Raw genomic sequence first — 26,179 nt, 5'->3', positions numbered from 1 at the left:
CTACATGTGAGAAGTCCTATGCTAGTCTACATGTGAGAAGTCCTAGGCTAGTCTACATGTGAGAAGTCCTATGCTAATCTACATGTGAGAAGTCCTATGCTAGTCTACATATGAGAAGTCCTAGGCTAGTCTACATGTGAGAAGTCCTAGGCTAGTCTACATGTGAGAAGTCCTATGCTAGTCTACATGTGAGAAGTCCTATGCTAGTCTACATGTGAGAAGTCCTATGCTAGTCTACATGTGAGAAGTCCTATGCTAGTCTACATATGAGAAGTCCTATGCTAGTCTACATGTGAGAAGTCCTAGGCTAGTCTACATGTGAGAAGTCCTATGCTAATCTACATGTGAGAAGTCCTATGCTAGTCTACATGTGAGAAGTCCTATGCTAGTCTACATGTGAGAAGTCCTATGCTAGTCTACATGTGAGAAGTCCTATGCTAGTCTACATGTGAGAAGTCCTATGCTAGTCTACATGTGAGAAGTCCTATGCTAGTCTACATGTGAGAAGTCCTATGCTAGTCTACATGTGAGAAGTCCTATGCTAGTCTACATGTGAGAAGTCCTATGCTAATCTACATGTGAGAAGTCCTATGCTAGTCTACATATGAGAAGTCCTAGGCTAGTCTACATGTGAGAAGTCCTAGGCTAGTCTACATGTGAGAAGTCCTAGGCTAGTCTACATATGAGAAGTCCTATGCTAGTCTACATGTGAGAAGTCCTATGCTAGTCTACATGTGAGAAGTCCTAGGCTAGTCTACATGTGAGAAGTCCTAGGCTAGTCTACATGTGAGAAGTCCTAGGCTAGTCTACATGTGAGAAGTCCTATGCTAGTCTACATGTGAGAAATCCTAGGCTAGTCTACATGTGAGAAGTCCTATGCTAATCTACATGTGAGAAGTCCTAGGCTAGTCTACATATGAGAAGTCCTAGGCTAGTCTACATGTGAGAAGTCCTAGGCTAGTCTACATGTGAGAAGTCCTATGCTAATCTACATGTGAGAAGTCCTAGGCTAGTCTACATGTGAGAAGTCCTATGCTAGTCTACATGTGAGAAGTCCTAGGCTAGTCTACATGTGAGAAGTCCTATGCTAATCTACATGTGAGAAGTCCTATGCTAGTCTACATGTGAGAAGTCCTATGCTAGTCTACATGTGAGAAGTCCTATGCTAGTCTACATGTGAGAAGTCCTATGCTAGTCTACATATGAGAAGTCCTAGGCTAGTCTACATATGAGAAGTCCTAGGCTAGTCTACATGTGAGAAGTCCTAAGCTAGTCTACATGTGAGAAGTCCTATGCTAGTCTACATGTGAGAAGTCCTATGCTAGTCTACATGTGAGAAGTACTATGCTAGTCTACATGTGAGAAGTCCTATGCTAGTCTACATGTGAGAAGTCCTAGGCTAGTCTACATGTGAGAAGTCCTATGCTAATCTACATGTGAGAAGTCCTAGGCTAGTCTACATGTGAGAAGTCCTATGCTAGTCTACATGTGAGAAGTCCTATGCTAGTCTACTTGTGAGAAGTCCTATGCTAGTCTACATGTGAGAAGTCCTATGCTAGTCTACATGTGAGAAGTCCTAGGCTAGTCTACATGTGAGAAGTCCTAGGCTAGTCTACATGTGAGAAGTCCTAGGCTAGTCTACATATGAGAAGTCCTAGGCTAGTCTACATGTGAGAAGTCCTAGGCTAGTCTACATGTGAGAAGTCCTATGCTAATCTACATGTGAGAAGTCCTAGGCTAGTCTACATGTGAGAAGTCCTAGGCTAGTCTACATGTGAGAAGTCCTAGGCTAGTCTACATGTGAGAAGTCCTATGCTAATCTACATGTGAGAAGTCCTATGCTAGTCTACATGTGAGAAGTCCTATGCTAGTCTACATGTGTGAAGTCCTATGCTAGTCTACATGTGAGAAGTCCTATGCTAGTCTACATGTGAGAAGTCCTAGGCTAGTCTACATATGAGAAGTCCTAGGCTAGTCTACATGTGAGAAGTCCTAGGCTAGTCTACATGTGAGAAGTCCTATGCTAGTCTACATGTGAGAAGTCCTATGCTAGTCTACATGTGAGAAGTCCTATGCTAGTCTACATGTGAGAAGTCCTATGCTAGTCTACATGTGAGAAGTCCTATGCTAGTCTACATGTGAGAAGTCCTAGGCTAGTCTACATGTGAGAAGTCCTATGCTAATCTACATGTGAGAAGTCCTATGCTAGTCTACATGTGAGAAGTCCTAGGCTAGTCTACATGTGAGAAGTCCTATGCTAGTCTACATGTGAGAAGTCCTAGGCTAGCCTACTATTATGAGTGGTAACTGTTGTGTCACACATACGTTTCTGGCTGTGAACAGTCAGAGTATTTGGCACACGGTAGTGGAAGGTGGAGACAGTCCGTCAGAGAGGCTGAGGGTGGCGAGACAGTCTGCTGGCAGGAAGACAAACAAGAAGACGTATTGTAGAGCACATCACTTTACATGGGGTTCAAGGGAGGAATGGCGTCTGCTGGAAACGCTCGTCATTCAACCAATTGGAATGATGGCGCCGGAGAAGATGGCTGCCATTTTACAGCCCTCTAACCAATTGCACTATTATGTGTGTTTTTTCGTGTTATTTGTAATTTATTCTGTACATAATGTTTCTGCCATCGTCTCTTATAACCAAAAAGAGCTTCTGGATATCAGGACAGCGATTACTCACCTCGTATTGGACGAATATATTTTCTTCAATGAGGCGGCCGCGAAGGATATCCTACAGACACCCGACAAGGCCCAAATCCCTGTCATATATATCGAAGGATATCCTACAGACACCCGACAAGGCCCAAATCCCCGTCATCAGATATCGTGGACGTAGCTCGGGGTGCCTCGTAAGGATCCGACGGCGAGCGAGTAAACTGCCTCTTCCATCAATCCTATTAGCCAATGTTCAATCATTGGAAAATAAATTAGATGATCTACGATTACGCTTATCCTACCAACGGGACATTCAAAACTGTAATATCTTATGTTTCACCGAGTCTTGGCTGAACGACGACATGGACAACATACAGCTAGCGGGCTATACGCTACAAAGGCAGGATAGAACGGCTGACTCCGGTAAGACAAGGGGTGGCGGTCTATGTATATTTGTAAACAACAGCTGGTGCACAAAATAAAATACTAAGGAAGTCTCGAGGTTTTGCTCGCCTGAGGTAGAGTATCTTATGATAAGCTGTAGACCACACTATTTACCAAGAGAGTTTTCATCTATATTTTTCATAGCTGTCTATTTACCACCACAAACCACTGCTGGCATTAAGATTGGCCTTATACATCTCATTCAGTGCATAAGTAAACAGGAAAACGCTCATCCAAAGGCAGCGCTCCTAGTGACCGGGGACTTTAATGCAGGGAAACTTAAATCCGTTCTACCTAATTTCTACCAGCATGTTAAATGTGCAACCAGAGGGAAAAAAAACTCTAGACCACCTTTACTCAACACACAGAGACGCATACAAAGCTCTCCCTCGCCCTCCATTTGGCAAATCTGACCATAACTATATCCTCCTGATTCCTGCTTATAAGCAAAAACTAAAGCAGGAAGCACCAGTGACTCGGTTAATAAAAAAGTGGTCAGATGACGCAGATGCTAAGCTACAGGACTGTTTTGCTAGCACAGACTGGAACATGTTCCGGGATTCTTCAGCTAGCGTTGAGGAGTACACCACATCAGTCACTGGCTTCATCAATAAGTGCATCGATGACGTCGTGCCCACAGTGACCATACGGACATATCCCAACCAGAAGCCATGGATTACAGGCAACATCTGCACTGACCTAAAGGGTAGAGCTGCCGCTTTCAAGGAGCGGGACTCTAACCCGGACGCTTATAAGAAATCCCGCTATGCCCTCCGACGAACCATCAAACAGGCAAAGAGTCAATACAGGACTAAGATTGAATCGTACTACACCGGCTCTGACGCTCGTCGGATGTGGCAGGGCTTGAAAACTATTACACACTACAAAGGGAAGCACAGCCGCGAGCTGCCCAGTGACACAAGCCTACCAGACGAGCTAAACCACTTCTATGCTTGCTTCGAGGCAAGCAACACTGAAGCATGCATGAGAGCACCAGCTCTTCCGGATGACTATGTGATCACGCTCTCCGTAGCCGATGTGAGTAAGACTTTTAAGCAGGTCAACATTCACAAGGCCGCAGGGCCAGACGGATTACCAGGATGTGTACTCCGAGCATGTGCTGACCAGCTGGCAAGTGTCTTCACCAACATTTTCAACATGTCCCTGACTGAGTCTGTAATACCAACATGTTTCAAGCAGACCACCATAGTCCCCGTGCCCAAGGACACTAAGACCTGCCTAAATGACTACCGACCCATAGCACTGACGTCTGTAGCCATGAAGTGCTTTGAAAGGCTGGTCATGGCTCACATCAACACCATTATCCCAGAAACCCTAGACCCACTTCAATTTGCATACCGCCCCAACAGATCCACAGATGATGCAATCTCTATTGCACTCCACACTGCCCTTTCCCACCTGGACAAGAGGAACACCTACGTGAGAATGCTATTCATTGACTACAGCTCAGCGTTCAACACCATAGTGCCCTCAAAGCTTATCACTAAGCTAAGGATCCTGGGACTAGACACCTCCCTCTGCAACTGGATTCTGGACTTCCTGACGAGCCGCCCCCAGGTGGTAAGGGTAGGTAACAACACATCTGCCACGCTGATCCTCAACATGGGGGCCCCTCAGGGGTGCGTGCTCAGTCCCCTCCTGTACTCCCTGTTCACCCATGACAACTCCAACACCATCATTAAGTTTGCCGACAACACAACAGTGGTAGGCCTGATCACCGACAATGATAAGACAGCCTATAGGGAGGAGGTCAGAGACCTGGCCATGTGGTGCCAGGATAACAACCTCTTTCTCAACGTGACCAAGACAAAGGAGAAAGAGGACTGTGCATGCCCCCATTCTCATCGACGACGCTGTAGTGGAACAGGTTGATTGAGTGCTTCAGTCGTGAAGAGGGCACGACAAAGCCTATTCCCCCTCAAGAGACCGAAAAGATTTGGCATGGGTCCTCAGATCCTCAAAAAGTTATACAGCTGCGCCATCGAGAGCATCCTGAATGGTTGCATCACCGCCTGGTATGGCAACTGCTTGGCCTCTGACCGCAAGGCACCACAGAGGGTAGTGCGTACGGCCCAGTACATCACTAGGGCCAAGCTTCCTGCCATCCAGGACCTCTATACCAGGTGGTGTCAGAGGAAGGCCCTCAAAATTGTCAAAGACTCCAGCCACCCTAGTCATAGACTGTTCTCTCTAATACCGCACGGCAAGCGGCTTCTCAACAGTCCAAAAGGCTTCTCAACAGCTTCTACCCCCAAGCCATAAGACTCCTGAACAGCTAATCATGGCTACCCGGACTATTTGCAACCCCACCCCATCTTTTTACGCTGCTGCTACTCTGTTAATTATTTATGCATAGTCACTTTAACTCTACCCACATGTACATATTGCCTCAACTACCTCAACTAGCCGGTGCCCCCGCACATTGACTCTGCACCGGTACCCCCCTGTATATAGCCTCCCTACTGTAATTTTATTTTACTTCTGCTCTTTTTTCTCAACACTTTTCTGTTGTTTTATTTTACTTTTTTATTAAGAAATAAATGCATTGTTGGTTAAGGGCTGTAAGTAAGCATTTCACGGTAATGTCTACACCTGTTGTATTCTGCGCATGTGGCAAATACAATTTGATTTGATTTATAGAATGTTGTTTTACATCATAGTTATAGTTTATTTTAATGTTTTATAGATTTGCTTTTCAATGAAAGAAGACAGCAGCTGATTTACCCATCGACTGTATAGGGTCAACCATGAATAGTTTCGCAAAACCTTTTGTTTTGTGGTCGACCGCTAGCTAGATCCAAATAATTCAGGTAGCTGACATTACACAGAACCACCGGGACCATATAAAAAAAAATATATTGTATGTGTTACTGTAATTCAGAGTTTAGCTGCCATAGTACACATGAAACGAAATAAACCATTATCATCATCATTGAATCTTGGAGCTCTCTTTGCCATCTCCGCTCGAGACCAGTTGGGGGTCGCGTGAGTCCTTTGTGACTCACTGGACATAGCTAGTGTAGCTAACTGTGACTGTTAGCTAGCTAGCAATGTTAACTGGGTGCTTTCTTGCCTAGTGCTAGCTAGACTACCAATGTTTTTTACAAACAAAAACACTAGCTAGCTCAATTAAATACCTAAAATCACATAGACTAGACCCTAAACTTATTGACTCTGCTCTAACAGTTAGCTAAGACAGCTAGCTAACATTAACGTTAACGGAGAAACTTTGACAACAACCATGACCAGTCCAGAAATTAAGCTAGCTACAATGTCACAAATTAATTAGCCACTGCAACAAAATACATTACTACAAATACAATAGCTACAATGACCTATTTTGAACTTTTTGGTATCTTCTCCGGCTGACCCCCACTGTTAACTGACTGACTGACTCTCACAACGACCGTTGGAAAGTCAGGCGCCAAGGCAGGCTTGAGCTGCAAGGCTGACAGCTCGAGCAGCGGAGGCAACCGCTGCGTTTTTGGTTCCTTTAGAGGTAATGCTAGCTCCCTATTAAGGATACTTCAGCAATAATTGATGTTGGCAATTGACAATACATGTATGCTGCTATTTGCTATGTTGAAAATTACAATCACAAATGTGTAAAACAGACAGGAAATAGTAGCCTATTGCTGACTTGGTGATGTGCGGTCTCAATCTTGAATTAAACGTAGTCTAAGTTCCGGTTCAGGAACAATTTGTCATACAACCTTGGGTTATGATGAAAAAACACTATGGCAAAGTTCAACAGTTGGTGATACAATTCATAACTTAAAATGGTTTACATACGTGGTTTTATTTTCTTCTGTCTTCTCAGAATGCGCAGGCATAGCTACTGTCAAAAGTTCCATGCAGGAAAATATTAGATGTCTCACAAATGAGGTGTGCAAAAAAAATACATGTGACATTAAGCAGACGCTTTTATCCAAAGCGACAGTATGCATGCATTCATTTTCCGTTCGTGGCCCCGGGAATCGAACCCACAATCATGACGTTTCGAGCGCCATGATTTTTCCCATTGACTGTCAGGGTCGTTATTTATTTTGCTACGTTAATAGGCTATAGAATACATTTATAACAGTTGAATAGGCTATAGACTACATTTATAACAGTTTAATAGGCTATAGAATACATTTATAACAGTAATAGGCTATATACTACATTTCTAACAGTTTAATAGGCTATAGACTACATTTATAACAGTTTAATAGGCTATAGAATACATTTATAACAGTTTAATAGGCTATAGAATACATTTATAACAGTTTAATAGGCTATAGAATACATTTATAACAATGTAATAGGCTATAGACTACATTTATAACAGTTTAATAGGCTATAGAATACATTTATAACAGTTTAATAGGCTATAGACTACATTTATAACAGTTTAATAGGCTATAGACTACATTTATAACAGTTTAATAGGCTATAGACTACATTTATAACAGTTTAATAGGCTATAGAATACATTTATAACAGTTTAATAGGCTATAGACTACATTTATAACAGTTTAATAGGCTATAGACTACATTTATAACAGTTTAATAGGCTATAGACTACATTTATAACAGTTTAATAGGCTATAGAATACATTTATAACAATTTAATAGGCTATAGACTACATTTATAACAGTTTAATAGGCTATAGACTACATTTATAACAGTTTAATAGGCTATAGACTACATTTATAACAGTTTAAAAGGCTATAGACTACATTTATAACAGTTTAATAGGCTATAGACTACATTTATAACAGTTTAATAGGCTATAGACTACATTTATAACAGTAATAGGCTATAGACTACATTTATAACAGTTTAATAGGCTATAGAATACATTTATAACAGTTTAATAGGCTATAGACTACATTTATAACAGTTTAATAGGCTATAGACTACATTTATAACAGTTTAATAGGCTATAGAATACATTTATAACAGTTTAATAGGCTATAGAATACATTTATAACAGTGTAATAGGCTATAGACTACATTTATAACAGTTTAATAGGCTATAGACTACATTTATAACAGTTTTAAAAATCATGAATTAAAAGAATGATTGTGCCGTTATACAATACATAACCTTCCGCATAATAAGCATGGCAGAAAAACATAAAAAGAAAACTGATTTAAGATGTCTTTGGTACATAATTGGTCTAGCCTATAACAAATGGTAGTACTTAAACAGATTGTAGTGATCGCCTTTGAGTGTGGACTGTATTATTATGCATACTGGATGGACTGGTTATCTTATGCTATGCTCCAAACTTTCTATTTATGAGTCTGGGAGAGAACATAGAGGCCTAGGCGATGCTGTTGGTTCATTGATTGTGCAGGGCAGCTTACAGAGTTAGCCTACAGTTATAGTGAATTTGTGTTTTTATACTTTCATAATTAATAGGCTACAGAATATCTCACCACCGTGCGTGTCCGAGCGCAGAGCGGCTGTCAAAAGTTTTTATGAAATACGTTTAGTTGTGAAAACATTCCTGAACAGATTTCACTTGGTTTCCCAAATTAAGCATTGGGTAGCTGCAGGTACAAGGTTGGAGAGCCCATGGCATACAGAGTTTGGGCGGAATATTACCTGTCGCGCAGCGAGAGGCTGCGTGCTCCTCAAACAGTGGTTGATGCAAGGAGTGAAATATCCGGAGTAGCATGATTGAAATGGAAAACCTAGTATGATTGAAAATCGGACAGGCGGGAAAGCAGCCTCCATACGCTTCCCTGAACTTACATTTTACATTTTAGTCATTTAGCAGACGCTCTTATCCAGAGCGACTGCATACATGTTTTTTTGTGTGTTTTTTTTCATACTGGCCCCCCGTGGGAAATGAACCCACAACCCTGGCGTTACAAGCGCCATGCTCTACCAACTGAGCTACAGGGGACCTCTAGCTATCGTTGCAACAGTACTGCTGTTACCTCTTGAACTAACTCCAAATGGAGGCTAAAAAGAGTTACAGTTAGTGAGTGCATACGTTATTTTTTTATTTTTTCATACTGGCCCCCCGTGGGAATCGAACCCACAACCCTGGCGTTGCAAGCGTCATGCTCTACCAACTGAGCTACAGTTGAAACTCACTCACTGCCAGTGATTTTGCTGTTCGTTACTCGTCTTGTTGGCTGAGGAAAAGTAAATGTGGACAGTTATACATCTTCAAAGTGTGTGGTAAGGACACGCGTCATTGCATCCTCGACTTGCATGTTCTGTTAATATGAATTACCATAATCTAAATGTGATTTCTGTCATTCTGAGCACCGCGGGTGGACGCCCTAATCAGATTACACACCCAATGACTATGGGTCCAGTACATTTCTCAAATGTTCAGTAAATTAAAATGCTGCCGGTCAAATGTCCGGCACCACATTTTCATAACGGAAACCCTGAAATATACATTTTATTTCAACGCTCTTGTAATTTCTTTGGCCGTGTCAGAATCAGCTGCTTGAGTGCAGGGGAGAGACAAAGTTGTTGTTGTTCTGTGTTTCCATCTTGCTCCGGTGGTAGTCATTCTGGGGTGATGTCGGCGTCATTCTGGGGTGATGTCGGCGTCATTCTGGGGTGATATCGGCGTCATTCTGGGGTGATGTCGGCGTCATTCTGGGGTGATGTCGGCGTAAATGTGTTAACATGTTTGAGGTGTTGGCAGCTGCATAGGCTATTCTCGTTGAGCAGTGGCAACGACATGTCCATCGCCGTTGTAATCTACTGGGAAGTCAAAATGTTCACAAACTGGAGATTTAAACAATGGCGGAGAATCCTCCTGGTTTATTGACCCCACCACTCACCATCGAACAGAACTAGTTCCCGGCTGTGTCTCATAAAATAACAGTTTGAAATGCTGCAATTTTAAGATTAGAATTTTGATTACAACGTGCGATAGGATAGGCTCTAGTTGTTTTTAACGGAAATTTTTATTCAACTCAGATTTAATCAAGAGGCATAGCCTATAGCCCTAGTGTTTGAAAAAAAATATATATATATTTTTTAATGTATTCATAACAGGTTCACAGTGCGGACCGAACCAAGTTCCCCATATCGAACGGTTCGGTACAAATACTTCCAAACTGTGTCAAGGGTTGATAGAGGCTTTTCCCGATGACACAAAACATGTCAAACAGAAATGTGAGGGAGAACTAGGAGACGCTATTGATGATGTAGTCCCCTGTAGCTCAGGTGGTAGAGCATGGCGCTTGCAACGCCAGGGTTGTGGGTTCGTTTCCCACGGGGGGCCAGTATGAAAAATGTATGCACTCACTAACTGTAAGTCAGTCTGGATAAGAGCGTCTGCTAAAATGACTAAAAATGACAACAACAAAAAATACATACTGACCTCCATTGATTTAGTCATTCTAATTCTGTCCGTCCTACAAGGGTAGAAACTTCAATAGCTTTTGAACAGATTATGAAAGAAACATGAGGTTTGGACCGTTGGTCTTCTTAGAGGATTATCTACACAACATATTATTTTACCCACCGGTCAAAATATGCATTTCTGTTTGGACACCCTACAGAATTAATGTACTACTTCTCAGTACAGTGAAATGTCTTACAGTGCCTTGTGAAAGTATTCACCCCCCCTTGGCATTTTTCCTATTTTATTGCCTTACAACCTGGAATTAAAATGGGTTTGTGTCACATGCCTACCACTTTGAAGATGCAAAATACTTTTTATTGTGAAAGAAATAAGACAAAAAAAAGAACTTGAGCGTGCATAACTATTCATCCCCCACACCTTTTGCAGCAATTACAGCTGCAAGTCTCTTGGGGTATGTCTCTATAAGCTTGGCACATCTAGCAACTGGGATTTTTGCCCATTCTTCATGGCAAAACTGCTCCAGCTCCTTCAAGTTGGATGGGTTCCGCTGGTGTACAGCAATCTTTAAGTCATACTACAGATTCTCAATTGGATTGAGGTCTGGGCTTTGTCTAGGCCATTCCAATACATTTAAATGTTTCCCCTTAAACCACTCGAGTGTTGCTTTGGCAGTATGCTTAGGGTCATTGTCCTGCTGGAAGGTGAACCTCCGTCCCAGTCTCAAATCTCTGGAAGACTGAAACGGGTTTCCCTCAAGAATTTTGCTGTATTTAGCGCCATCCATCATTCCTTTAATTCTGACCAGTTTCCCAGTCCCTGCCAATGAAAAACATCCCCACAGCATGATGCTGCCACCACCATGCTTCACTGTGGGTATGGTGTTCTCAGGTGATGAGAGGTGTTGTGTTTGCGCCAGACATAGCGTTTTCCTTGATGGTCAAAAAGCTAAATTTTAGTCTCATCTGACCAGAGTACCTTCTTCCATATGTTTGGGGAGTCTCCCACATGCCTTTTGGCGAACACCAAACGTGTTTGCTTATTTTCTTCTTTAAGCAATGTTTTTTTTATGGCCACTCTTCGGTAAAGCCCAGCTCTGTGGAGTGTATGGCTTAAAGTGGTCCTATGGACAGATACTCCAATCTCCGCTGTGGAGCTTTGCAGCTCCTTCAGGGTTATCTTTGGTCTCTTTGTTGCCTCTGAGTAATGCCCTCCTTGCCTGTTCCGTGAGTTTTGGTGGGCGGCCCTCTCTTGGCAGGTTTGTTGTGGTGCCATATTCTTTCAATTTTTTAATAATGGATTTAATGGTGCTCCGAGGGATGTTCAAAGTTTCTGATTTTTTTTTATAACCCAACCCTGATCTGAACTTCTCCACAACTTTGTCCCTGTCCTGTTTGGAGAGCTCCTTGGTCTTCATGGGGCCGCTTGCTTTGTGGTGTTGCAGAATCTGGGGCCTTTCAGAACAGGTGTATATATACTGAGATCATGTGACAGATCATGTGACACTCAGATTGCATACAGGTGGACTTTATTTAACTAATTATGTGACTTCTGGAGGTAATTGGTTGCTCCAGATCTTATTTAGGGGCTTCATAGCAAAGGGGTTGAATACATATGCACGCGCCACTTTTCCGTGATTTTATTTTTTAGAATTCTTTGAACATTTTTTATTTTGTTCATTTCACTTCACCAATTTGGACTGTTTTGTGTATGTCCATTACATGAAATCCAAATAAAAATCAATTTAAATAACAGGTTGTAATGCAACAAAATAAGAAAAATGCCAAGGGGGATGAATACTTTTGCAAGGCTCCCATTCTCATTGGTATCTGACTGTCTCCTCTTTAAGGGACGCTCCATTGGTATCTGACTGTCTCCTCTTTAAGGGACGCCCCATTGGTATCTTACTGTCTCCTCTTTTAAGGGACGCCCCATTGGTATCTGACCGTCTCCTCTTTTAAGGGACGCCCCATTGGTATCTGACCGTCTCCTCTTTTAAGGGACGCCCCATTGGTATCTGACTGTCTCCTCTTTTAAGGGACGCCCCATTGGTATCTGACTGTGTCCTCTTTTAAGGGACGCCCCATTGGTATCTGAAACTATCCAAGTATTCCCTTACTGCAGTCTCACATCCCAGACTGCGTCATACTATAGTACTGTCGATGAGGATTCTTCTACATGATACTAGTGCCCACGTCCCTTCCTGTAGCCCACACACACACACTGAGTTATAGATATGGGCCAATGAGAGACTGATTTCAGAGGCAGAATCTAGCTACCTTCTCTTCCTCACACATTGAACAAAACCTCGGGCCAGCTGGCGCCTACTACTTCCTCTGCTAGATGCAAAGGATGCGAGGGAGTTTTATGAAAATGTAATGGACCGTAACATTTTCTTATTACTAGGCCCTACAGTCATACAAACAGCTATACTAAGAGTGACAGCAGATCCACTTGAGAGACCGTCTTGGTATGATATTATTGTTCATTTCTTTGAGTCAATACTTCCACAGTGCAAAACGTCACCCCAGTTTATTGCCTGCGCCCCCACCATCATCTTGGGGAGCCAGTCAGGTTGACGACAGCGGCCTAACTAGGAATTTTTGGAAGACGATAATTGGCCAGCCAAATAACCATGGTCACTGTAATAACCATTCAAATAGACGCACGTTATCTCCTCTCCTCCGCTCCTGACTGCATGTGAATGAATAGAACGGGCGTCCCCATTCAAGTTAATGATGGCATAATGGGTAGACTGGCGGCCAATGCGAGTGTACCCATATGAGCAAAGCAGGAAGTAAAATATATGCTGATTTGTTGATTCAACTCAACTGGCATTACAAAAAAATACATTCCATGAGCCACAATTTAGTTAATATCATTCTACATTACCATGGACATGATTGCTTCACAATATCAGGCAGCCATTGTGAGTGTACCCATGAGTTTTTACCAGTCAAAATGCCAGGGTTAGAGGTTCCAAACCTAACCTTTCATCTGTATTTCATCTCTCTTCAGAAGTCTTAAAATAAACACACACACACACACAGAGAGAGAGAGAGAGAGAGAGAGAGACTCAATCATGAGGCATCAAAGCCAAAATAACTGAATAACAAATGTTATAGATTGACGGAAAGTATTGTGGAAACCTACCAAAAATCAACAAATGAAATCCCTTTTAGAAAACTTCCTGGACAAAATGTTTCACTGTGATAGTGAAGGTGTAAACTTGGCAGTAGAAAACCTAACCAATATTTGACCTCTCAGCTTCCCTATCAAATCAAAAAAATTCAAGCAGACAACTTTAGAAAATTGACAAATGGTTTGATGAAGAATGCAAAAACCTAAGAAAGAAATTGAGAAACCTATCCAACCAAAAACATAGACACCAAGAAAACCTGAGCATACGCCTACACTATGGTGAATCACTAAAGCAATACAGGAAGGAACAGCAGGTCAGAAATCAGCTCCATGTAATTGAAGAATCCATAGACTCTAACCACTTCTGGGAAAATTGGAAAACAATAAACAAACAACAACACAAAGAGTTATCTATCCAAAACTGAGATGTATGGGTAAACCACTTCTCCAATCTTTTTGGCCCTATAACAAAGAACAAACAGCAAAAACATATACATAATCAAATACATATCTTAGAATCAACTATTAAAGACTACCAGAACCCACTGGATTCTCCAATTACATTGAATGAACTACGTGACAAAATACATACCTTCCAACCCAAAAAGGTCTGTGGTGTTGATGGGATCCTAAATTAAATTAAATATACAGACCACAAATTCCAATTGGCTATACTTAAACTCTTTAACATCATCCTCAGCTCTGGCATCTTCCTTCCCCAATATTTGGAACCAAGGACTGATCACCCCAAGCAACAAAAGTGGAGACAAATTTGATCCCAATAACTACCGTGGGATATGCGTCAACAGCAACCTTGGGAAAATCCTCTGCATTATCATTAACAGCAGACTCGTACATTTCTTCAGTGACAACAATGTACTGAGCAAATGTCAACTTCACTTTTTACCAAATGACCGTACGACAGACCTCGTATTCACCCTGCACACCCTAATTGACAAACAAACAAACCAAAACAAAGTCTTCTCATGCTTTGTTGATCATAAAAAAGAAGATTTTGACTCAATTTGGCATGAGGGTCTGCTATACAAATTGATGGAAAGTGTTGTTGCGGGAAAAACATCGACATTATAAAATCCATGTACACAAACAACAAGTGTGCGGTTAAAATTGGCAACCAAGGAGGTCCTACAGCAGCACCTAGATCTTCTGCACAGATTCTGTAAGACCTGGGCCCTGACAGTAAATCTCAGTAAGACAAAAATAATGGTGTTCCAAAAAAGGTCCAGTTGCCAGGACCACAAATACAAATTCCATCTAGACACCGTTGCCCTAGAGCACACAAAAAACTATACATACCTCAGCCAGTATAAAAAAAATGTATGCACTCACTAACTGTAAGTCGCTCTGGATAAGAGCGTCTGCTAAATTACGTAAATGTAAACGTCAGCGCCACAGGTAACTTCCACAAAGCCGTGAACGATCTGAGGGACAAGGCAAGAAGGGCCTTCTATGCTATCAAAAGGAACATAACATTTGAGATACTGTTGCAGAAAATTGTCCTTGTCCTCAGTAAAACAAAAAGTACTTCCAGAGTTTTTGTAGAATCAAGATAGGCTTTATTGCAATAGAGCCGAGCTGATCTGCAGAGCAACTAACCTTCCAAACCTCAGCTCTCAGTTTATATACGGTTCCATTCTTGCTCATTTTATGTACCTTTTAGCTTAATCCCTCCCTTTTTAGTTCCTCCCCTATTGTTTCCAGTTTTCACCTCTTGAACGCTCCGCCCACTTCCATATTTTATAACAGAGGCGAAATCTGATTTCTCTTCCTTCTGTATTCAGTTTCTGGAAACAATAGTGGTGGGACCAAGCCCTGTCATGTAAAAATAAGAGCAATTTCCTGGCTCTGCTCTGTTTATTCTTAATCATATCAATCGATACTTAAACATGGGTTAAACATGACAGGTCCATTTTCTGAGCCATAATCAATTCTCAACCATATACAGTTCTCATGCATAGTGTAAAGTTCCCACACGTAGCAGGCCCATTCCCAGGCCCATTCCCAGGCCCATCTCCAGGCCCATCTCCTGGCTTTGTTCCAGGCCTCTTCCTTCTGTACCGCTTAGTCTTACTGCTTGTCCTTGTGATTAACTATGTTTAACTTTATAATCTGAAAAGATTTAACTATGTTTAAGATATAGTCTACTGAAAAATCCCCAATAATACCAATCAGGATCTGGAACCCATTGTCCTTTATGGTTGTGTGGACTGGGGTCCGCTCACCAACCAAGAATTCACAAAATGGGACAAACACCAAATTGAGACTGCATGCAGAATTCTGCAAAAATATCCTCCATGTACAACGTAAAACACCAAATAATGCATGCAGAGCAGAATTGGGCCGATACCCGCTAATTATCAAAATCCAGAAAATAACCGTTAAATTCTACAACCACCTACAGTGAGGGAAAAAGTATTTGATCCTCTGCTGATTTTGTACGTTTGCCCACTGACAAAGACATGATCAGTCTATAATTTTAATGGTAGGTTTATTTGAACAGTGAGAGACAGAATAATAATAAATCAGCAGGGGATCAAATACTTTTTCCCTCACTGTAAAAGGAAGCAATTCCCAAACCTTCCATAACAAAGCCATCACCTACAGAGAGATGAACTTGGAGAAGAGTCCTCTAAGCAAGGTGGTCCTGGGGCTATGTTCACAAACCCAAACAGAGTCTCAGGACAGCAACACAATTAGACACCACCAAATCATGAGAAAACAAAAAGATAATTACTTGATACATTGGAAAGAATTAACACAAAAAAAACAGATCAAACTAGAATGCTATTTGGCACTAAACAGAGAGTACACAGTGGCAGAATACCTGACCACTGTGACTGACTCAAACTTAAGGAAAGCTTTGACTATGTACAGACTCAGTGAGCATAGCCTTGCTATTGAGAAAGGCCACCGTAGGCAGACCTGGCTCTCATGAGAAGACAGGCTATGTGCACACTGCCCACAAAAGGAGGTGGAAACTGAGCTGCACTTCCTAACCTCCTGCCAAATATATGAACATATTAGAGACACATATTTCCCTCAGATTACACAGACCTACAATGAATTATAAAACAAATCACATTTTGATAGACTCCCATATCTATTGGGTGAAATACCACAGTGTGCCATCACAGCAGCAATATTTGTAACCTGTTGCCACAAGAAAAGGGCAACCAGTGAATAGCAAACACCATTGTAAATACAACCCATACTTATGTTTTATTTATTTTTCCAATTTGCACATCGTAACAACACTGTATATAGCCATAATATGACATTTGAAATGTATTTTATAATTTTGGAACTTTTGTGAGTGTAATGTTTACTGTACATTTTTTATTGTTCACTTTGTTTATTATCTATTTCATGTAAACTTATGTTTCAATAAAGCCCCTTAAATTGAATTTAAATTGAATTGAGAGAGAGCGCTTATAGATTACAGTTCAAAATTTACATTTCTGTCCGATTTCCCCTGTAATTGATGAGTGTCTTTTTCTTTTCAGGTGCTGGGGAGTCTGGGAAAAGTACAATAGTGAAGCAGATGAAGTGAGTTCATGTGTCACACACAGAGTGCCTTCTGAAAATATTCAGACCCTTTGACTTTTTACACATTGTGTTAGGTTACAGCCTTATTCTAAAATAAAAAACAATCTCATCAATCTACACACAATACCCCATAATGACAAAGCAAAAACAGGCTTAGAAATGATTGCAAATGTATTAAAAATGAAAAGCAGAAATATTACATGTACATACACTACCGTTCAAAAGTTTGGGGTCCCTTAGAAATGTCCTTGATTTCGAAAGAAAAGCAATTTTTTTGTCCATTTTTAAAATGACATCAAATTGATCAGAAATACAGTGTAGACATTGTTCATGTTGTAAATGGCTATTGTAGCTGGAAACGGCAGATTATTTTATGGAATATCTACATAGGCGTACAGTGGCCCATTATCAGCTACCATCAGTCCTGTGTTCCAATGGCACGTTGTGTTTGCCAATCCAAGTTTATAATTTTTAAAGGCTAATTGATCATTAGAAAACCCTTATGCAATTATGTTAGCACAGCTGAAAACTGTTGCGCTGATTAAAGAAGCAATAAAACTGGCCTTCTTGAGACTAGTTGAGAATCTGGAGCATCAGCAATTGTGGGTTCGATTACAGGCTCAAAATGTCCAGAAACAAATAACTTTCTTCTGAAACTCGTCAGTCTATTCTTGTTCTGAGAAATGAAGGCTATTCCCAATGCGAGAAATTGCCAAGAAACTGAAGATCTCATACAACGCTGTGTGCTACTCCCTTCACAGAACAGCGCAAACTGTCTCTAACCAGAATAGAAAGAGGAGGGCCCCGGTGCACAACTGAGCAAGAGGACAAATACATTAAGAGTGTCTAGTTTGAGAAACAGACGCCTCACAGGTCCTCAACTGGCAGCTTCATTAAATAGTACCCGCAAAACACCAGTCTCAACGTCAACAGTGAAGAGGCAACTCCGTGATGCTGACCTTCTAGGCAGAGCTGCAAAGAAAAAGCCATATCTCAGACTGGCCAATAAAAATAAAAGATTAAGATGGGCAAAAGAACACAGACACTGGACAGAGGAAGATTGGAAAAAAAGTGTTATGGACAGACAAATCGAAGTTTGAGGTGTTCGGATCACAAAGAAGAACATTTGAGACGTAGACCAAATGAAAAGATGCTGGAGAAGTGCTTGATGCAATCTGTCAAGCATGGTGGATGCAATGTGATGGTCTGGGGGTGCTTTGCTGGTGGTAAAGTGGGAGATTTGTACAGGGTAAAAAGGATCTTGAAGAAGGAAGGCTATCACTCCATTTTGCAACACCATGCCATACCCTGTGGACGGCGCTTGATTGGAGCCAATTTCCTCCTACAACAGGACAATGACCCAAAGCACAGCTCCAAACTATGCAATAACTATTTAGGGAAGAAGCAGTCAGCTGGTATTCTGTCTATAATGGAGTGGCCAGCACAGTCACCGGATCTCAACCCTATTGAGCTGTAGTGGGAGCAGCTTGACCGTATGGTACGTAAGAAGTGCCCATCAAGCCAATCCAACTTGTGGGAGGTGCTTCTCGAAGCATGGGGTGATATCTCTTCAGATTACCTCAACAACTAGAATGCCAAAGGTCTGCAAGGCAGCAAAGTTTGAAGGACACTATTATTATTTCAATTAAAAATCATTATTTTTAACCTTGTCAATGACTACATTTCCTATGCATTTTGCAATATTTCCTATTAAAACTAAATTCATGTATGTTTTCATGGAAAACAAGGACATTTCTAAGTGACCCCAAACTTTTGAACGGTAGTGTAAGTATTCAGACACTTTACTCAGTACTTTGTTGAAGCACCTTTGCCAATAATTAGAGCTTAGAGTCTTCTTGGGTTTGACGCTACAAGCTTGGCACACCTATATTTGCAGGGTTTCTCCCATTCTTTGCAGATCCTCTCCAGCTCTGTTAGGTTGGATGGGGAGCGTTGCTGCACAGCTATTTTCAGGTCTCTCCAGAGATGTTCGATCGGGTTCAAGTCAGGTCTCTGGCTGGGCCACTAAAGGACATTCAGAGACTTGACACGAAGCCACTCCAGCGTTGTCTTGGCTGTGTGCTTAGGGTCGTTCTCCTGTTGGAAGGTGAACCTTCGCGCCAGTCAGAGGTCTTGATCGCTCTGAAGCATGTTTTCATCAAGGATCTCTCTGGACTTTGCTCCATTCATCATTGCCTCGATCCTGACTAGTCTCCCAGTCCCTACCGGTGAAAAACATCTCCACAGCATTATGCTGCCACCACCATGCTTCACCGTAGGGATGGTGCCAGGTTTCCTCCAGACGTGACGCTTGGCATTCAGGCCAAAGACTTCAATCTTGGTTTCATCAGACCAGAGAATCTTGTTTCTCATGTTCTGAGAGTCCTTTAGGTGCCTTTTGGCAAACTCCAAGTGGGCTGTCGTGCCTTTTACTGAGGAGTAGCTTCCGTCTGGCCACTTTACCATAAAGGCCTGATTGGTGGAGTGCTGTAGAGATGGTTGTCCTTCTGGAAGGTTCTCCCATCTCCACAGAGGAGCTCTAGAGCTCTGTCAGAGCGACCATTGGGTTCTTGGTCACCTCTCTGACCAAGGCCCTTCTCCCCCGATTGCTCAGTTTGGCCGGGCGGCCAGCTCTAGGAAGAGTCTTGGTGGTTCCAAACTTCTTCCATATAAGAATGATGGAGGCCACTGTGTTCTAGGGGACATTCAATGCTGCAGAAATGTTTTGGTACCCTTCCCCAGATCTATGCCTTGGCACAATCCTATCTCGGAGCTCTACGGACAATTCCTTCGACCTCGTGGCTTGGTTTTTGCTCTGACATGCACTGTCAACTGTGGGACCTTATATAGACAGGTGTGTGTCTCTCCAAATCATGTCCAATCAATTGAATTTCCCACAGGTGGACTCCAATCAAGTTGTAGAAACATCTCAAGGATGATCAATGGAAACAGGATGCACCTGAACTCAATTTCGAGTCTCATAGCAACTGGTCTGAATACTGATGTTAATAAGGTATTTCTGTTCTTTAGGTTTAATACAACATTGCAAAAATATCTAAAAACCTGTTTTCGCTTTGTCATTATGGGGTATTGTGTGTAGGTTGCTGAGGAATTGTTTTAATTTAATCAATTTTATAATAATGCTGTAATGTAGCAAAATTTGGAAAGAGTCAAGGGGTCTGAATACTTTCCGAATGCACTGTATAACAAGGACATCACGATGTGAGGACTTTGCAGTCCAAACTGCATCATATCAAACTCACAATCTCCATGATGGTAGCAACACAGAACTATAATAAGTTGGTGATGAGAGGTCTCAGCCTGTTCTATTCATTCCATTTCTATGGGTAGAATGTTGCAGCCCAAATGGCATTCAAACTCACATACACCATGATGGTAGCGCTTTGCAGTCTAAACTGAATTCAAAACAAACTAGCATAAACCACAGCAAAAGGTTACTGTTACTATTTCTGTTGTTGACATTTTTAATACGTTTTATAACTGATTATTTTAACTTATTAAACAGTTAAACCGATAAAACTGGCATTCGGTATATGCTGTCGAAGTACAGTACAGTCTTTTGTGAGGGTTTAATGGTGCAGGGATAATTGCCTTTGCCAGCTGAGTTCATCTCTGTGTGTGTGCACGTGTGTGCGGATGAATAGAGAGATGCTAGCCTCATTTAACGTGGAGCTCAGGCAGAGAGAGGATGGAGGAAGCACCCCATTACATTACACAATGACCACAGAGGCCAGCGGCTAGCCTGAATAGACTCCCAACCCTGCCTTCCCACCCTTTTCACTCACAATATTGACCTATTAACAGTTGGTTGGTTTTGGAAATGTCTCGTCTTGAATTGAATGGCCACACATACAGAAAAGTTCAAAAGTTAGATTTCCCTTAGACTGGAGTGGCAATGTTCCAATTGCTTCATATCAAGTGTTATTAAGTTGTGTTTATATATTTTTGTAATTATATATATTTTTTTTTGGGGGGGGGGGGGGCTGTCACCATCCACCCCTTCGGATGACAACTTTATTATTGGTATTTGAGTGTGGATGTTGGAACAGACCAAGTGACTCCTGTGAAGCAATAAATGTTACAGTATTTGGGTTTATCTTAAATCTAAACTAGCGTGGCGTTTTGAATGTTCCCCCCATTCAGGATCATCCACGAGGCCGGCTACTCCGAGGAGGAGTGTAAGCAGTACAGAGTGGTGGTGTACAGCAACACCATCCAGTCCGTCATCGCCATCATCAGAGCCATGGGGCACCTGAAGATAGACTTTGGGGACGCCGCACGAGCGGTAGGCGACGCGACACGACACGACGCATTGTGACGCGACATTTTGGTCCAGCAATGCAACTTTATAATAATAATAATAATAATAATAATAATGCCATTTAGCAGACGCTTTTATCCAAAGCGACTTACAGTCATGCGTGCATACATTTTTGTGTATTGGTGGTCCCGGGGATCGAACCCACTACCTTGGCGTTACAAGCACCGTGCTCTACCAGCTGAGCTACAGAGGACCAGCAAAACATACGTTTTTTTTAATGAGTTGTTTGCATTATGTCTCTGATGCTCTACTGCAGGGTTTCTTGAACTATGGGTCGGGACCAAACGTGGGTCTGTGAGAGTTGGGTCGACAGTTACAGCGCTATGATAAAGTATTTGCCCCCTTTCTAATTTTCTCTACTTTTGCATATTTGTGATACTGAATGTTATCAGATCTTCAACCAAAAAACCTAATATTAGATAAAGGGAACACAAGTGAACAAATAACACAACAATTACATATTTATTTCATAAACAAAGTTACGCAACACCCAATTCCCCTGTGTAAAAAAGTAATTGCCCCCTTACACTCAATAACTGGTTGTGCCACCTTTAGCTGCAATGACTCCAACCAAGTGCTTCCTGTAGTTGTTGATCAGTATCTCACGTCGCTGTGGAGGAATTTTGGCCCACTCTTCCATGCAGAACTGCTTTAACTCAGTGACGTGTGGGTTTTCAAGCATGAACTGCTCGTTTCAAGTCCTGCCACAACATCTCAATTGGGATTAGGTCTGGACTTTGACCATCATATCACCACCACCATGCTTGACCTTTGGTATGATGTTCTTACTGTGGAATGCAGTGTTTGGTTTTCGCCAGGCATAATGGGACCCATCTCGTCCAAAAAGTTGAGTCAAGTTTGCCAAAAAGCACCTGGATGATCATCAAGACTCTTGGAAGAACGTTCTATGGAAAGATGATTCAAAAGTATAACTTTTTGGACGACATGGTTCCAGTAATGCCTGGCGAAAACCCAACTCTGCATTCCACAGTAAGAACATCATACCAAAGGTCAAGCATGGTGGTGGTGGTATGATGGTTTGGGGATGCTTTGCTGCCTCAGGACTTGGACAACTTGCCTTAATAGAAGGAACCATGAATTCTGCTTTGTATCAGAGAATTCTACAGGAGAATGTCAGACCATCCGTCTGTGAGCTGAAGCTGAAGCGCAGCTGGGTCATGCAGCAAGACAATGATCCAAAACACACAATCAAGTCTACATGAAAATTGCTAAAAAGCAACAAATTGGAAGTTTTGGAATGGCCTAGTCAAAGTCCAGACCTAATCCCAATTGAGATGTTGTGGCAGGACTTGAAACGAGCAGTTCATGCTTGAAAACTCACACGCCACTGAGTTAAAGCAGTTCTGCATGGAAGAGTGGGCCAAAATTCCCCAACAGCGACGTGAGAGACTGATCAACAACTACAGGAAGCATTTGGTTGGAGTCATTGCAGCTAAAGGTGGCACAACCAGTTATTGAGTGTAAGGGGGCAATTACTTTTTCACACAGGGGCAATGGGTGTTGCATAACTTTATTTATGTCATAAATGAAATAAATATGTAATTGTTGTGTTATTTGTTCACTTATGTTCCCTTTATCTAATATTAGGTTTTGGTTGAAGATCTGATAACATTCAGTATCACAAATATGCAAAAGTAGAGAAAATTAGAAAGGGGGCAAATACTTTTTCATTGCACTGTATGAGCTAAATCTATAATCACACACTATTTCTTCTTAATTTGGGTCTTTGGAGGGCAATTTGGGTCACCAGAGGACGGTCAATTTCTCATCTGGGTCTCGAGCTGAAAAGGTTTAAGAACCCCATGCCCTACTGTATTTTATGAGCTGAGTCTTTACAGTTCTCATTGTCTACTGAGCAGGTCTCACATTTTCACCAAGGGCCTGATTTTAGATCTGAGAAAAGCGCACACAACTCAGACTTTTCATCTTTTACAGGTGGGGTATTGTGTGTAGGCCAGTGACAAAGCATCTCTATTTAATCCATTTTAAGTTCAGGCTGTAACACAACAAAATGTTGAAAAAGTCAAGGGGTGTGAATACTTTTCAGAAGGCGCTGTACCTGTGGGAATGTACGAGCTTAGAAATTACCCTTTTTGGAAGCCGATTTTGGAATGTTTTGCAGCCTCCAGGGTTTTCCTCAGGAGGGGACATAGATCAACATATGGCAGTGTTTCCCAAACCTCTCCTTGAGTAACCACAGCGGTTCCACTTATTCTATCTATTCTAGACTACCTGATTTCAATTCATGAAGTGGTTGGTGATTGTACACTGAACAAAAATATAAACACGACATGCAACAATTTCAAAGATTTTACTGAGTTACAGTTCATATAAGGAAATCAGTCAATTTAAATAAATAAATTAGGCCGTAATCTATGGATTTCACATGCCTGGGGATACAGATATGCATCTGTTGGTCACAGATACCTTAAAAAATAAGTAGGGGCGTGGAACCAGTCAGTATCTGGTGTGACCATTTGCCTCATGCAGCGCGACACATCTCCTTCACATAGAGTTGATCAGGCTGTTGATTGTGGCCTGTGGAATGTTGTCCCACTCCTCTTCAATGGTTGTGTGAAGTTTCTGGATATTGGTGGGAACTGGAACACGCTGTCGTACACGTCGATCCAGAGCATCTCAAACATGCTCAATGGGTGACATGTCTGATGAATATGCAGGCCATGGATAAACTGGGACATGTTCAGCTTCCAGGAATTGTGTACAGATCCTTGCGACATGGGGCCGTGCATTATCATGCTGAAACATGAGGTGATGGCGGCGGATAAATTGCAAGACAAATGGGCCTCAGGATCTCGTCATGGTATCTCTGTGCATTCAAATTGCCATCGATAAAATGCAATTGTGTTCGTTGTCCGTAGCTTATGCCTGCCCATACCATAACCCCACCATGGGGCACTCTGTTCACAATGTTGATATCAGCAAACCGCTCGCCCACACAATGCCATACATGCTGTCTGCTATCTTCCCGGCACAGTTGAAACAGTGATTCATTTGTGAAGAGCACACTTCACCAGCGTGCCAGTTGCCATCGAAGGTGAGCTTTTCCCCGCTGAAGTCGGTTACGTCGTCGAACTGCAGTCAGGTCAAGACCCTGGTGAGGATGACGAGCACGCAGATGAGCTTCCCTGAGACGGTTTCTGAATGTTTGTGCAGAAATTATTTGGTTGTGCAAACCCACAGTTTCATCAGCTGTCCGGGTGAAGAAGCCGGATGTGGAGGTCATGGGCTGGCGTAGTTACACGTGATCTGCGGTTGTGAGGCCGGTTGGACGTACTGCCATATTCTCTAAAACGATGTTGGAGGTGGCTTATGGTAGAGAATTGAACATTAAATCTCTGGCAACAGCTCTGGTGGACATTCCTTCAGTCAGCATACAATTGCATGCTCCCTCAACTTGAGACATGTACTGCACATTTGAGTGGCCTTTTATTGTCCCCAGCACAAGGTGTACCTGTGTAATGATCATGCTGTTTAATCAGCTTCTTGATATGCCACACCTGTCAGGTGGATGGATTATCTTGGCAAAGGAGAAATGCTCATTAACAGGGATGTAAACAAATTTGAGCACATCATTTGAGAGAAATAAGCTTTTTGTGTGTATGGAACATTTCTGGGATATTTTATTTCAGCTCATGAAACATGGGACCAACGCTTAGCATGTTGCGTTTATATTTTTGTTCTGTGTAGTTAACCAGTTGAATCAGGCGAGCTTGTTCTGGAATAGATTAAGCATCTGGAACTGGCTGGGTATGGGTCCCAGAAGCGATTTGGGGAAACAAATTGATCTGGTCAATCAATTAATCACTGGTCTAATGAGCATGTCTATGTTGCCAGGACGATGCTCGTCAGCTGTTTGTATTGGCTGGTACAACGGAGGAGGGTGTGGTATCATCGGATCTGACCGGCGTGATGCGGAGACTGTGGACGGACAGCGGGGTCCAGAACTGCTTCCTGCGCTCCAGAGAGTACCAGCTCAACGACTCAGCATCCTAGTAAGACACACACACACACACACACACACAGACCGACAGACACAGTACACACACAGATACACATGCACAGTACACCTCCACTTGTCATGCTTATAGACTGGTTTTATTTACACGTACTACAAATACGTGCCACAAAGATGCACCCCTGGCATTTTACAATGCTGGAATTTAATTGCAGCTTGCCGGTGTAGCTTCCAAAAGCTGTAAGCTGCCGACAGATTCCATTCAAGAGGACGACAGTGTTTCTTAATTCACTGATATGATCTTGTGATACACGACTGAAACTCGCCTCGCCCTCTTTGCCCTGTATTTCTGTTAGGCTAAACCTGACAGGAGAGAGGGACAAGACTGGACTTGCTCATCCCTCTGTCTTGTACAAGCTTGTTCAGAATGTAGACCTAGCTAACTGATACAGCTCATGGTGTTGGCAGTGGGAGGTGATGATAAACACCAACATTACTCAGCTGGTTGTCCAGCTGTTATCGTTTCAGTTATGAAATATTAGAGTTGCTCTACAGTGTAAATGAATGTATTACACTGTAGCATATTGTTTATCCAGCTGTCATTTCAGTTATAATTTGAATTAGTTACAGTTCTGATTTAGAACCTTCATCGTAGAGGAATGTAATTGACTGTA

The 26,179-nt window shown here is 42.1% G+C and overlaps 2 protein-coding genes across 2 annotated transcripts in view; both read left to right on the top strand.

Moving 5' to 3' along the window:
- The window catches only part of LOC311149472 (uncharacterized protein), a gene marked incomplete at both ends in the record, with an annotated part of 790,865 nt that overhangs the window by 424,820 nt on the left and 339,866 nt on the right, over positions 1–26,179 (top strand). The window lies entirely within an intron of this gene.
- LOC311150402 (guanine nucleotide-binding protein G(i) subunit alpha-3-like) overlaps positions 1–26,179 on the top strand; it is a 66,481-nt gene that overhangs the window by 9,458 nt on the left and 30,844 nt on the right. The window contains exons 2-4 of the mRNA XM_084187866.1: positions 17,124–17,166; positions 21,331–21,472; positions 25,385–25,542. Coding sequence (XP_084043992.1) covers positions 17,124–17,166; positions 21,331–21,472; positions 25,385–25,542 — 343 coding nt within the window. The remainder of the gene's footprint in view (positions 1–17,123; positions 17,167–21,330; positions 21,473–25,384; positions 25,543–26,179) is intronic.

The sequence above is a fragment of the Coregonus lavaretus genome (genome assembly GCF_964263955.1).
Source record: "Coregonus lavaretus genome assembly, chromosome: 22".
NCBI classification, from domain to species: Eukaryota; Metazoa; Chordata; class Actinopteri; order Salmoniformes; family Salmonidae; genus Coregonus; species Coregonus lavaretus.
The sequence above is the reverse complement of the archived record's forward strand: the minus strand, read 5'-3'. Positions and strand labels throughout refer to the sequence as shown.